Source organism: Aotus nancymaae, unplaced genomic scaffold, assembly GCF_030222135.1.
Source record: "Aotus nancymaae isolate 86718 unplaced genomic scaffold, 86718_ANA_hifiasm-v0.15.2.pri h1tg000003l, whole genome shotgun sequence".
Taxonomy (NCBI): Eukaryota; Metazoa; Chordata; class Mammalia; order Primates; family Aotidae; genus Aotus; species Aotus nancymaae.
The window spans coordinates 22,638,400-22,653,331 of NW_026988414.1; the positions used below are offsets into that span (position 1 = coordinate 22,638,400).

General features: G+C 44.7%; 1 protein-coding gene and 1 pseudogene across 3 annotated transcripts in view; both read left to right on the plus strand.

Annotated features, from left to right (window-relative positions):
• Window positions 1-14,932, plus strand: part of EPB41L4B (erythrocyte membrane protein band 4.1 like 4B) — a 160,132-nt gene that overhangs the window by 123,500 nt on the left and 21,700 nt on the right. For 2 of the 3 annotated variants that reach the window (XM_064379093.1, XM_064379079.1), the window contains exons 19-22: window positions 620-687; window positions 5,098-5,196; window positions 11,907-12,093; window positions 14,253-14,330. In XM_064379093.1, coding sequence (XP_064235163.1) covers window positions 620-687; window positions 5,098-5,196; window positions 11,907-12,093; window positions 14,253-14,330 — 432 coding nt within the window. The remainder of the gene's footprint in view (window positions 1-619; window positions 688-5,097; window positions 5,197-11,906; window positions 12,094-14,252; window positions 14,331-14,932) is intronic. The other variant, XM_021672136.2, reaches the window with a different exon arrangement.
• On the plus strand, window positions 9,686-9,783 carry LOC135277386 (U6 spliceosomal RNA; annotated as a pseudogene).

Consider the following 14,932-nt stretch of genomic DNA (forward strand, 5'->3'; position numbering starts at 1 on the left):
CCAAGCTCTGTATGTTGTGATGGGCATGAGGGCTGCAGGCCTCTGCATGTTCAATTGACAACTAGCGTCTGGTCAGCTGGCCTGGCTGGCTGGGTGGGTGTCTCTTCTTCCCCCACCATTCTTTGTGGGACTCATCAGAGGGAGGCAGACAAGGCTTCTCTCAAAATTCTATGACATAACTCCTGCCAGGTTGTTATGGTTGTTATGCTGATGTGAAAGGACAGATTCCAAATTCCTTTGTAAACTGTAAGTGCTATGAGCTGATTATTATTCCTGACCTCAACTGTGAGGTGAGGGATTAAACTGAGGGCTTGGCTTTTCCCACGAGATCCCTTTCTAATTCAGGCATCAGCTGGCACGTAGCAGGTGTTCAATAAAAGTATGAATGCAAGAATTGATTGCATCTGAATGATTTTCTTAATCCCATTTCTTAGGAAAACATTTTTTTGTTAATGTATATAAACACCAGAGCAAGATTCCCTATTGATCGAATACTCAGTGAACCACCTCTTTGGTACACTTGCCAATTTCTATAATCTTTTGAATGTAAGAGACTTGAAAACATTTTTTGCATGCCAACATGTTCAGTTTTGACTAACCTAAATACTTTCTTCAACAGGGTGGAAAAGAGGAATCAACATTTGTAAATATAAATAAGAAATCCAGTCTTCAGGACGCTAATGTAAGGTCTGTTGCTTCTTGTCTGAATGGGGAAATGATTATTCTTTATATCATCATCATTATCCTTGAAACATTGCTCATGAGGGCATTAGCTGATAAAATCAGAGGACAAACAAAACAGAGAATATGAGTCCAAAGAGATGGAAAAAGACTGGCTTAACCAACTTTCTGCAAGCCTCAAAAATTCTGCTTATTCTCAGGTTTCAATATCTCTGCCTGCTGCATTAACAATGAAATCAATCACTTTGGGTTGTCACTCAAGCATGTAGACTTGACCTTGCCATCCCCCTGCTTAAAGTCCTTCCAAGCATCCATTTACACTCAGAATGAAATCCCAACTCCTTAACAGAGTGCGGGACGCCCTTCATGACCTGGCTTCTGCTCACAACTCCAGCTTGGCCTTGGCCCAGCTTCCCTTGGCGCATTGATGTGCCCTGCCCACTGAGCTTCTTGCCAGTGCTGGAGCCGCATATGTTCCTTTTAAAATGTATTTACTTGTTTTTATTATTATTATTTTTTGAGATGGAATCTCTCTCTGTTGCCCAGGCTGGAGTGCAGTGGTGCGATCTCAGCTCCCTGCAACCTCCACCTCCCGGATTCGAGTGATTCTTATGCCTCAGCCTCCTGAGTAACTGAGATTACAGATGTGTGCCACAGTGCCCAGCTAATTTTTGTATTTTTAGTAGAGACGGGGCTTCACCACGTTGGCCAGGCTGGTCTTGAACTCCTGACTTAAGTGATCCACCCACCTTGGCCTCTCAAAGTGCTGAGGTTACAGGCATGAACCACTGCACCGAGCCTATTTTTTATTTGCATAAATTTATGGGGTAGAAGTATAACTTGGATCTATGCATAGATTGCATAGTAGTAAAGTCAGGGCTTTTAGAATATCCATCACTCAAATAATGTGCATTGTACCTCTTAAGTAATTTCTCATCATTCGCCCTCCTCCTATTCCCTACACATGTTTTTTACAGCTTCCAGGCCACCACCACCCCAAACCCAGAGGAAGCCCTTCCTCCCCGATCTCACAGAGAACAGGAGGAACTCTCTTTCTCAGCGCAAGTGAGGGATAACCTATAGATCATGGTGGCCTCATTGCCGCCTGGTGGTTTACTAACACCAACAGGGTCTCCTTAGGGTAGTTTCCCAAAATGGATCCAAGGACCACTGCATCAGAGTCTCTTGTTAAAAACACAGACTCATTGAGATACCACCTCATGCCAGTTAGAATGGCGGTCATTAAAAAATCTGGAGACAACAGATGCTGGAGAGGATGTAGAGAAATAGGAACACTTTTACACTGTTGGTGGGAGTGTAAATTAGTTCAACTATTGTGGAAGACAGTGTGGCGATTCCTCAAGGATCTAGAAATAGAAATTCCATTTGACCCAGCAATCCCATTACTGGGTATATACCCAAAGGACTATAAATTGTTCTATTCTAAAGACACATGCACACGCATGTTCATCACGGCACTGTTTACAATAGCAAGGACCTGGAACCAACCCAAATGCCCATCAGTGATAGACTGGACAAAGAAAATGTGGCACATACACACCATGGAATACTATGCAGCCATAAAAAACGATAAGTTTGTGTCCTTTGTAGGGGCATGGATGAACCTGGAAACCATCATTCTCAGTAAACTGACACAAGATCAGAAAGTCAAACACCTCATGTTCTCACTTACAGGCAGGTGTTGAACAATGAGAACACTTGGACACACAGAGGGGAGCATCACACACTGGGGTCCATTGGGGGGGCTACGGGAGGGATAGTGGGAGGGAGGGTTGGGGAGGGATAACATGGGGAGAAATGTCAGGTATAGGTGATGGGGGGATGGTGGCAACAAACCACCTTGCCATGAATGTACCTACGCAACAATTTTGCATGATCTGCACACGTACCCCAGAATCTAATGTACAATAGAAAAAAAAAAAACACAGACTCCTGGGTACTACTCCAGACCTTTTGCATCCTTCATGTGTATGTGTGTGTGGGGGTTTGGTGGGCACTGGTAGAGACAAGAATCATCACGTTAACAACCACCTAGGTGATGCAGAACCACTGCTCTAGGGAATTATGATGGTTGATGCCAAAAATAAAAGCTAACATTTCTCTATATCCCCTTATGATTCCCAGTCTGTGTTCTTGGTATAAATTTGTCTTACTGCAGAGATGCATACCCAGCTGCCTCTAGGACTTTTCAGAAACTTAATTCATCTCTTCCCACCGCACCCCCTAATCTTCACCTGTTTTCCATTCTTGGTCAATGGTATTATTACCTACCCCTCACCCAGGCTAAAAATTAAGTTTCACTTTTATCTTTACTCAAGAATTTATGTCAGATAACCAATGGACCCTATTCAAAACAGTAATTTTAAGGAAATTTTTAACTCCTGGGAGTTAAAACCTGGGAGTCCTTGATTTTCTCCGACCTTATTCCCTCATCTAATTGGTCACCGAGTCCTGGCAATTTGACTTCATTGTAGCTTCCACATCCATCCTCTTCTCTTGACTGTACCTTGAGCCCTCATTATTGGTATTCCAGGCTTACTGCCGCAACAGTCCTCTAAGATGCTCCTGGCCTCCCTTTCACCTGGGTCCTCTTCATTGTTCTAAGGACCTTTCTAAAATGCAAATCTGACTATGCCACTCCTTTGCCTAACCTTTAGAGAGTTGCGGTCCATTGCCTTCAGTGTAGACTCCTCAGCCTCTCCTATGACCTGGCCTCGACTTTCCCTCTAGTCAAAACCCTCTGCTCTTCCGCTGGGACCTCAGCAGACAGTAGTTCTACTGCCCTGCATTCAGCCAGGTCTCCACTCTGCCTCTCATCTTTGTAGTCTTCCCTCCACCTGGAAAGAGGAAACTCCTCCGTGTAGCTTTTCCTGATGCTGACCGTTCCACCCAAGAAAATTCATGTGCTCCCCAATAGACTGTACATTCTTCCAGGGACCATGTTCCCTTTACTTGGGAGTCGCAGCCTGAGGAAACCATGAGTGTGGAATGCATTGACTGAGATCCTCTATTTTCTCATTCATGTGTTTATTCAACTTTTTTTTTTTTTGAGACAGGGTCTCACTTTGTCACCCAGGCTGCAGTGCAGTAGCATAATCATGGCTCACTGCAGCCTCAACCTCCTGGGCTCAGGTAATCTTCCCACCTCAGCCTCCTGAGTAGCTGGGACTACAAGCACATGCTACCATACCTGGCTAATTTTTATATTTTTTGGAGAAATGGTGTATTATCATGTTGCCCAGGCTGGTTTCAAAGTCCTGACCTCAAGTGATCTGCCCGCCTCAGCCTGCTAAAGTGTTAGGATTACAGGTGTGAGCCACTGCACCCAGCCTCAACATGCATTTTTTTAAAAAAATTTATTTATTATACTTTAAGTTCTGGGGTACATGTGCAGATCGTGCAGGTTTGTTACATAGATATACACGTGCCCTGGTGGTGGTTTGCTGCATCCATCGCCCCGTCATCTACATTAGGTATTTCTCCTAATGCTATCCCTCCCAATTCCCCCACCCACTGCTATACCTCCCCTAGCCCCCCACCCCCCAGGCCCTGGTGTGTGATCAACATGCATTTATTAGACCCTGGTCACGTACTTATCACCATATTGAGCCCTGACCCAGAAGTGTCGGTTGACTTGCTGGAGGTCCCTTTTAAGGACCTCAACTTGTTTTGACACCTTGTTGGTCCTAGGAGGTAATGAACTGATTTTTTAGAAATGAAATTAGTCATGACCACTACAAAAATGCATTAAAAAGTTTCCTTAAAATTACTATTTTGAGTATCATCCATTGGTTATCTGGCATCAACTCTTGAGTAAAGATAAAAGTGAAACTTGATTTTTAGCATTTTCACACATACATGAAATTAAAATGTGTTACGGCAAGTCCTAAAGGTCTTCTGACTGTGCATTTTTCTCATAAAATATAGTATGGTTCTTTATCTTTTTTTAAAAAAATATATAGTCTGTGCTATGTTTAAAATAAAATAGCTACCAGATTACTTGGAATTAAAAACAGATTATCCTTAGGTTTCGCTTCATTTTACCGGCAAAATCTGGTTATGAGCCAAACGCCCAGTCTGGTTCACCTCTCATATTGGGGTGCTGGGGTGGCTGTTTTGGGGCAGAGAAATTGTATTTGGTGCCTCAGTTATGTTTAGTTCTCACACTTGCTGTATTTTCTTCCCTATGGTTTTTTTTCTTACTGTTTAGATTTTCTATGGTTTTAAAAAAAATGATAATTATTAACTAAGTAAAGTAGAAAGGCAAAAAAAAAAACCGGATTTCTTGACTATCAATGTTATTAAGGTGTAAATTAACTGAGAAAGCAGTCCCTATGGCAAAAACAAGACCGTAAACCTGTTTTGATGGTGTTCTGTTTTTCGGTGTGTCTCTAGAAGTCCTATTCCTATTCGTGTGGAAACTACCCAGCTAGCTGCGGAAAAGCCGGAAATCAAGCCTCCCCGAGTGAGGAAGTTAACAAGACAGTATAGTTTGTGAGTTCTGTACTGCAGCTTTTTCAATTATAACAACTGTGATGACTACATGTTTAGGTACAAATGCTTCTTAGCCCCTCTGACTAGTTCCAGGGAGCCAGCTCCCAAATTCCATTTATTTCCAATTTAGGTAATAATGGGACTAGCCCTTTCTCCCTGAAAACCTTACATAGTTGGTATAAGGATTCATTGCTGACTACTGTGTAATAAATTACTCCCAAACTTAGTGTCTTAAAACAATCCACCTTTATCACCTCACAGTTCCTGTGGAGTGGGGGTTGGGGCATGGCTTAGCTGGGTCTTCTGTGTTTGGGGCTCTTACATTCAAGGTGTCAGGGCTGCGATCTCATCTGCAGGCTCATTCTTAGTTGCTGACAGGGATCAGGTCCTCAAGGACTGTTGGACAGAGGTTGCCCTCAGTCTGTAGTCACTTAGGTCTCTCCAGCTGTCTCTATCAGCAAAAGCACACAACAAGAGCCAGAGAGAGTGCCAGCAAGGCAAAGGCACAGTCTTTTATAACCTATGCACAGCACTGACATCCCAACACTTTTTTTTTTTTGAGACAGACTCTCACTCTGTCACCCAGGCTGGAGTACAGTGGTGCGATCTTGACTCACTGCAATCCACCTTCCAAGTTCAAACGATTCTCCTGCCTCAGCCTCCCAGGTAGTTGGCATTACAGGTGTGAGCCACCATGCCCGGCTGATTTTTGTATGTTTAGTAGAGACAGGCTTTCTCCATATTGGCCAGGCTGGTCTAGAACTCCTGACCTCAAGTGGTCTGTCCACCTCGGCCTCCAAAAGTGCTGGGACGCAGGTGTGAACCACCATGCCTGGCCCCTATCACTTTTGCCATATTCTGTTAATTAGAAGCAAATCCCTATGCCTAGCCCACACTCAAGGGGAGGGATTATACAGGGGCATGAATACTAGGATGGGGATGATTGCAAGCTACATCAGAAGCTACCTTCCACGGCATCTCCGTGAAATGGCAGCCCTGTCTGTCAACACAGCCAAAGCTAATCACGGAGCTTTGACACTTGTAGGAGAAGCCATTTCCCAAAGTGTCCCAGAACCACCAGGGCCCGTGTGCATCTGACTTCTAGGCATCGTCGGGGAATAGTAAAGTGACTTTGACAATTCCCATCCAAAGACTCACAGTTTATTGGAGGGAAAGACAAGAGTCACAAATAATTATAATCCAAAGCAGAAAGGTGACCGCTGTCATAAGGGTGGGGAGTACTAGTAATAGTTGTAGTACTGATCACAATGGTAGTTCCCATTTCTTTTTCTTTTTTTTGAGATGGAATCTCGCTCTGTCACTCTGTCACCCAGGCTGGAGTGCAGTGGCACAATCTCGGCTCACTGCAACCTCTGCCTCCTGGGTTCAAGCAATTCTCCTGCCTCAGCCTTCCAAGTAGCTGGGATTACAGGTGCCCGCCACCATGCCTGGCTAATTTTTTTGTATTTTTAATAGAGATGGGGATACACCATTTTGGCTAGACTGGTTTCAAACTCCTGACCTCCAGTGATCCACCCGCCTTGGCCTCCCAAAGTGCTAGGATTATAGGCGTGAGCCACCATGCCCAGCCTGCAGTTCCCATTTCTTGACCTTAGCTATGGCATGGGGTACCGTGCCTAGATGTGTCATTGGTCAGAGAGTAACTGCAGGGGGATCCTGGAGGAATGGAAAGCATGGGGGCTTCGGAGTTGGAAAGGCTTCTCTTAGGGCTCTGGCTAGTTTACAGCAATAAGCTCTTAGAAAAATGACTCTTTGATCCTCTCTTCCTTCCTCTGTAAAACGTGTGAGATAATACCTGCCTCTGAGGAGCGTTTGTTTTTGTTTTTTGAGATGGAGTTTCACTGTTGTTGCCCAGGCTGGAGTGCAATGGTGCGATCTCAGCTCACCGCAAATCCCCCTCCCGGGTTCAAATGATTCTCTTGCCTCAGCTTCCCAAGTAGCTGGGATTACAGGCATGTACCACCACACCTGGCTAATTTTGTATTTTTAGTAGAGACAGGGTTTCTCCATGTTGGTCAGACTGGTCTCAAACTCCCGACCTCAGGTGATCTGCCTGCCTCGGCCTCCCAGAATGCTGGGATTACAGGCATGAGCCACCATGCCTGGCCGCCTCTGAGGAGTTTTGTGGGGTTTCACATGAGAGAATGTGGATAAAGCCCCAATGCCCTGGCCATAAGATGAGGTCCCCTTTCTTTCTTCTCTAGGATCTGGAAGCTTCTGAGGAAAGATGGAATTTAGGAGATACCCAGAGTGCAAAACATAGGACAGGGAATGGGATTCTGGATGCAATACTCAAACAGCCATCTCAGGTCTGCCATTTGTACCTGTGAAAAGGAAAAGAGGCGTATATGGGGGATATTAAGGGAGACATACCCCACCTCATTATCCTTCATAGAAACTTCTGGTCAGCTGCATTTCCTAGGAAAGCCAAAACAAGTAAAGGTCAAATAATTAACAGTCCTAGTGATCTCTGGGGGACAATTAAGCCACGGCAGTTTGCTTCCCTCTAGGATAAAGCTGGCAGAACTTGCCATTCCTTTTACATTTTGAAACTCAAAATGTTATTATCACTCATTTGAGAGACGTAATCATGTTTGAAATAATGACTGATATATAACCTGGAAGGAAAGAAAATTTCACTAACTCACCAAACTCACTCTTTTTTTCTTTTTTTTTTTGGTACAGAGTCTCACTCTGTCACCCAGGCTGGACTGCAGTGGTACAGTCTTGGCTCACTGCAGCTTTCACCTCCTGGGTTCAAGTGATTCTCCGGTCTCAGCCTCCCCAGTAGCTGGTACTATGGTGCATGCCACCATGCCCAGCTAATCAAACTGGCTCTTTTAAGGACACTGCTTTTCAAACGTTGAGGTTTACATGCGTATTTCTTAAGCTGCCCCAAAGTATTCTGCTTTGAAAATCAAAGAATGGCAGTATTTTTCCTATAGTAGAAAACAGCAACATTCATGGATGAGATTTTTCCCAGTGTTAAGTTTTTGTCCCATATAGAGTTCTTGAATCCTTGACAGTGGTTGCCACTCATTTGTCCATCTTTTTATTATTTTAAAAAATTTTTTCAGGCGAAGTCTTGCTCTGTCACCCAGGCTGGAGTGCAATGGTGCAATCTCAGCTCACTGCAATCTCCGCCTCCTGGGTTCAAGCAATTCTCCTGCCTCAGCCTCCCAAGTAGCTGGGATTACAGGCGTGCACTACCACGCCTGGATAATTTTTGTGTTTTTAGTAGAGATGGGGTTTCACCATGTTGGTCAGGCTGATCTTAAACTCCTGACCTCAGGTGATCCACCCTCCTTGGCCTCCCAAAGTGCTGGGATTACAGGCATGAGCCACCACACCCAGCCTTGTTCCCATCTCTTTAACTTTCTGATATTGATAAAGTTGACACGTGGTCAAGGAATATAGATGGGAAAACTCAGATTTCCGCTTATGTGGAAAATATCTTTTGCATCATCGTTTTTGAGATACAGATTTGTGTGCACACATAACCCTTTTGGCTGTTGTAATATTCCTAGTTCCTAGGCTGGAATAAGGTGTAGTCAGATTTTAGGTTGCTCTGCCAAAAGCATTGTAACGTTCAGGTGCTGTGGAAAAGCCTTCAAACCACTGCTTTTTTTTTTTTAAAGATACAAACAAAAATCTCAGCCACATTCTTTCCTGGAAATATGACAAGGAGGGCAAATGTGACTGCTGCATGCAGTGAGAAGGGAGCAGAGGAACTCTACAGAGAGAAGGCAGGGGAAAAAGTCTTTTTTTGGGGGGTGGGGATGGAATTTCACTCTGTCGCCCAGGCTGGAGTACAGTGGCACAATCTTGGCTCACTGCAACCTCCGCCTCCTGGGTTCAGGTGATTCTTCTGTCTCAGCCTCCCGAGTAGCTGAGACTACTGACATGCACCACGATGCCTAATTTTTGTATTTTTAATAGAGATGAGTTTCACCATATTGACCAGGCTGATCTTGAACTCCTGACCTCGTGATCCACCTGCTTCAGCCTCCCAAAGTGCTGGTATTACAGACATGAGTCACCGGGCCTGGCCAGTTCTTTTTTTTTTTTAGACAAGGCCTCACTCTGTTGCCCAGGCTGGAGTGCAGTGGTGAATCACAGCTCACTGCAGCCTCAGGTAATCCAGCTCAGGTGATCCACCTCAGCCTCCCAAGAAGCTGGGACTACAGGTGTGTGCCACTACATCCTGGTAATTTTTGTATTTTTTGTAGAGACGAGATTAGACCGTGTTGCCCAGACTGGTCTCAGACTCCTGTGCTCGAGCAATAGCCTGCCTCGGCCTCACAAAGTGCTGGGATTATAGGCATGAGGCACTCTACACAGCCAAAAGTGTCATTTTTGTACTGATACCAGCTAGTATGCTTAGAAATTACGAGTTATTTTATTTTTTCCAGAAATATAACTTCAATGTTTATTTAAACATAGTGTAGAAGTCTTAAAAAATTCAATGGTGCTCACTTTGGCAGCACATATACTGATACAGAGAAGAGTAACATAGCCCCCTTGGGCAAGGATGACATGCAAATTTGTAAAGCGTTTCATATTTTAAAATTTTTTAATTAAATAGTAGAGTATTTATAAGTTAATTTAAAAATTTGAAGAAAGAAAAAAATGTAAATAGGGAAGACAGAAGAGAAAAGTAGCCAATTCCCCGGAATCAAAAATAACCAGGGTTCACAGTTGATGACTGTTCCATTAGACAAGTTTGTATGCTTATATATTGTTACAATAGAAAGAAACAACCTCAAAGCAGAAATAAATCTGTATGTAAAATTTTACTCATTAAAGTACGGTTTGTGCCTTTATCATGAATTTACCGCAGAAACAGGTAAAATTGGAAGACTTACTAAATTTTAGAGATACACTTCTTGGCCATAAGATCTAAACTAAAACAAAAGATTATAAAAACCATTATGAATTTGGAGTCTTTTTCAATTTTAGACAGTATCACTTGACTCTCTTCTATGAAAGATGAACTATGGTTTTTTAAGGCCTTTTATGTAAAACTAAGTAATAACAACTATGCTATTGAGGTGATAATTTTTTTTTTTTTTTTTGAGACAGAGTTTCACTCTTGTTACCCAGGCTGGAGTGCAATGGCGTGATCTCGGCTCACCGCAACCTACGCCTCCTGGGTTCAGGCAATTCTGCCTCAGCCTCCCGAGTAGCTGGGACTACAGGCATGCGCCACCATGCCCAGCTAATATTTTGTATTTTTAGTAGAGACGGGGTTTCACCAAGTTGACCAGGATGGTCTCAATCTCTTGACCTCGTGATCCACCCACCTCAGCCTCCCAAAGTGCTGGGATTATAGGCGTAAGCCACCGCGCCTGGCCTGAGGTGATAATTTTTTAAATGAGGTAAAAGGAAATTTTAACTCCCCTTATCCACTTAACTAGCCATGTGACCTTGAGTAAATAATTTCACAATCAGCTGCTAAATGTCATCTGATTCTCTGAAAAATGGAGATCATAATAGACAGGGTTGGTGTGAAAATTAAGTGAGTGAATGAATATGTAACCCATCTGACCTCTGTCATTTGTGTGGATCTAGATACTTGGTGTATTACTAATTTTTCCACATACTTATTCGATTCTCACCTTTCCCCCTTTTTAGTAATGAATCCTAAGTCCTCCCCTTGAGGCTTCTCTTTAGATTATTTAGAATAATCTAAAACCTCTCAGGGCCCCCTCAATCAATCCCATCCACACTGCCGCTGTGTCCTATGGCCACATATTCCCACGTGGCCCGGTGCCAGGCTGAGGCCTTCCTAGTGACTCTGCACAGGCCACACTGGTGCCCACCTACCGTGGGTCTTGAATCTACACTCTTGAGCTCAGCCATCATTCTAAAACACAACCCCTATGCAAGGGTGACTCCAGAAGTTCTACATGGCAGATCCTTAGGGACAATGTGCCTGGAGTCCCCAGTGCCACCCTCAAAGCACAGAGTCAAACAGATATTTGTACACCCATGTTCACGGCAGCGTTATTTATAATAACCAAAAGAATGGAAACAACCCAAGTGTTCATCAATAGATGAATGGATAAACAGAATGTGGTATATCCATAGAATGGAATTTTCTATATCATAAAGACAAATGAAATTTTGATATATGCTACAATGTGGATGGACCTTAAAAATATTATGGTGACTGAAATTAACCAGACACAGAGGGACACAGAGTGTGTGATTCCACTTATATGAGGTTCCTAGAATAGACAAATTCACTGGGACAGAAAGTGGAATCGATGTCCCCAGAGGTTGCAGGGAGGGGCATGGGGAGTTATCACTCAGTAATAATACAGAGTTTCCATTGTCACTGATGAAAGGTTTTGGGGATGGATGGTGGTGATGGTTGCACAATATTGTGAATGTATTTAATGCCACTGAATTGTATATTTATAAGCGGTTAAAATGATAAATATCATATTGTATAAATTTTACCACAAACACAAAACAAAACAACACCCTGGCAAATGACAGAAAATTCAGCCCAAATTTGCTTTGGCAAAAAAGTCAGAGTATTGGATCCTGTCAGCTGGACATCTGGTGGACATCTGTTTGGGAACCCCCAATCCCCATCCCTGGCCTTCCCACCCTGCCCATCTTCCTTCCGCTCCTCACAGCCTGTTTATTTTTGTAATGAGCAGAGCTTCATGTGCTTTTAGTAACCGCAGTGATGAAGACGACCTCCCTCCAGACCTGGCCGAGGCAGTGGGAGTGACCACAGCTACAACCACAAACACCACAACCGCCGCCACACAAGTCTCTGTGCCGCTGCCGTCCCCCAAGGTCCAGAAACTCAGCTCGCCTCACATGTCGGAAGGCAAAGGCCAGCTGTCCCCTGGGGCCAAGGTACTGGGGGTGGAAAGCCCTGGGGAGCAGCCACACTTGCTGGGAATTCAGTATCAGTTTACTGAGTGGCATCTGAGTCATGCATTTAAATTTTGCATCATCAGTTGCGTGTACTTGTAAAACAACAACAACAACCAGAACATGTTTTTATATAGCTTGTCCTCAAATACAAGCCAACCATTTGCGAGAGACTGGGTGAAATATAAAATCAGTTCATTGTACTTTAATTGCATTGTAAGAGATTTTTGAGGGCAATTTTGATTTAGAATCTCATCTCTATCATAAGCTATTAGTCTACTGTAAAGATAGACAGAAATCATTCCTTCCAACCATAGTGAACAGTTTGGAGGAGCAAAATCATAGAAATTTCCCCATTCCTTTCCTTATGTCAGATAGCTGGTGTTAGTTTGAAAATAGGAATTTTTTTTTTTTTTTTGAGACAGAGTCTCGCTCTGTGGCCAGGCTGGAGGGCAGTATTGCGATCTCAGCTCACTGCAGTCTCCGCCTCCCGGGTTCAAGTGATTCCTCTGCCTCAGCCCCCCAAGTAACTGGTACTACAGGGGAGTGCCACTACACCCGGCTAATTTTTGCATTTATAGTAGAGACGGGGTTTCGCCATGTTGGCCAAGGTAGTCTCGAACTTCTGACCTCATGATCCGCCCATCTCGGCCTCCCAAAGTGCTAGAATTACAGGTGTGAGCCACCACGCCCAGCTGAAAATAGGAAATATTATTCCATTTGCTGGTTTGAAATTTCAGGAAATTGCCTGAGATGTGAATGAGCAATGACAAAGGCTTTACGCAAGATATTTCCCTTGGTTTTCTTTGAGAGACCTCTAGCTACGATCACTCTGTTGCAATTGCTCCAAATACAGTTGAACCTATTGCTATCCAAGTGGATACAAGTCAGAGGTTGCAGTGGTCCGTGCAACTACACGGAGAAAAGGTGCAGGCATGAGGCAGGTGCTCTGAAGGCGAGACCGGAGCTCCAGAGGCTGTTCCCAGCTCTTCCATTCATAAGCCACAGCAGTCACTTCCAAAACCCTTATTTCTTCAAACCTCAGTTTCTTCCTCCTAAAAATGGGAACAAGATCTGCTATCTTGCCCTGGCTGGCGTCAGGTTCAGTGGAGGTTAAAGTGCTCATGCAAACTGGATGCCTGAGGCTTTTGCAGCTTCAGGGATCACAGTTCCTGGTAACAGCTAAAGGATAATGGTCCAGGCACACCTCCTGCATAACCAAGGCCAGTCTTCCACCTGGTCCCTTCCCTGGGCGTCTCTGGAAATATCTCTGCTTAGTGTTCCGCACAGACACCTGGCTGGAGCCCTCAGCCAGCGACTGGCCGAGACTGAGGTTCTCTGCATCTCTATAGCTCACCTCCTGGCGTCTCAGGCTGGATTATCCTCCACTGTGTGGAGACCCCTGTACAACTTTGTCTCAAGTGTGGACACAGGCTTCTACCACATAACCCACACTGTGGTTAAAACCAGGCTGAAAGAAACATTGGCAAAACAGATGGGAGTTGGGGTGGCGTGGACGGGACGCAAGTGGCATCCTACCAAAGGCCACAGGGCTCCCTCTCCTGGCCATCTCTCTCCTTGGGGCCTGGCTTGCCCCACATTGATGGGTCTTTTTTCTCCTTTTAAAGATCTCGAGGCTATACATGCAGCTAAGACCCCAAAGCAGAAGGACAAACCGTTTTCCAAAAACAAACAACATAACATTCCACGTGCCATCACCTGCCATGAAGACCATTGCTCTTAGTGCGCAGATTGGTTTAGCTCCTAGAGGACCCTGGATTTGATCCTCTTAATCTAGGACAAAGTCTTTGCTCTCTCTTTATACATTCGGAGGCCTCTTTAAAGTGTTTTTTCTCCTAAAGACCAGTCAAAGAGCTCTAAGAGTACTTAAGAAAAGCTGCCTGCAGCTCTGACAGGGACAGTCCCTCATCCCCTGCCTACTTCTACTTATAAAGTTTGCAGAAAAATACGGGGTTCAGTCTCAACATTTTGTGCACTACTTGACTGGGGAAATACAAGGGGATTGTTGCGCTAATGAGATCAGTGTAGAGGAGAGGCTGGGAACCTCTATCTTTTCTGGTGACCTTCATCGTCAATGCAGTGCAATCTCTAACCAGGAGTGTTTTTTTCTGTCTTCCTAGAGCCCCTCTGACCGAGGAGGTGCCTTTACCTTGGAGCCGGGTGATCTTCTGATGGATTTCACAGAAGCCACTCCTCTGGTAAACTTCCTATTTTGCTAAAACCAGAAAAGCCACAGACCATAGAAACATCTTGGCAGTGGGACGGATGGACAGAGGTGGGCATTGCTGTGGAGGAGCCTCTTCCTCTTGTCCCGGAGGCTCAGGAATCAGCTTTCATCCAGGGGTCAGGCACTGTGGGTCCCTCAACCTCTAGAGCCCTTGAAGGAGGAAGGGGTGCTCCCTTTGCTCCAAGGGCAGTTGTGGGGGGCCTACCGTGCCTTTCTACTGCACTTCGAGTGTTATAGGGCTCGTCAGTGCTTTGATCTTGGCTTCTTGGCTTCCTGGACCACACCCTGCATGCCCCACTCGTGGGGAATCTCTTGCTGTTGCTTCTGACAATCCATCTGGTCTGAAGCACTGGCTCAAGGCCACATCCCAGCTTTCCAGGTCCCTTGTACCACCCACCATCTTCCATCCTCTGCATACAGGTCTCTCCTTAGGTGAGAAACCCTTTTGAGGGGACAGAACACCAAATCACAAGTCACAGAGGCCAAACCTGGCTCCAGTGTCTGTTCCCCTTTTTAAGATCCTTGTCATTGGATAATCACCTTGTCCAATGACTCCCCTTGTCCAATGACAAG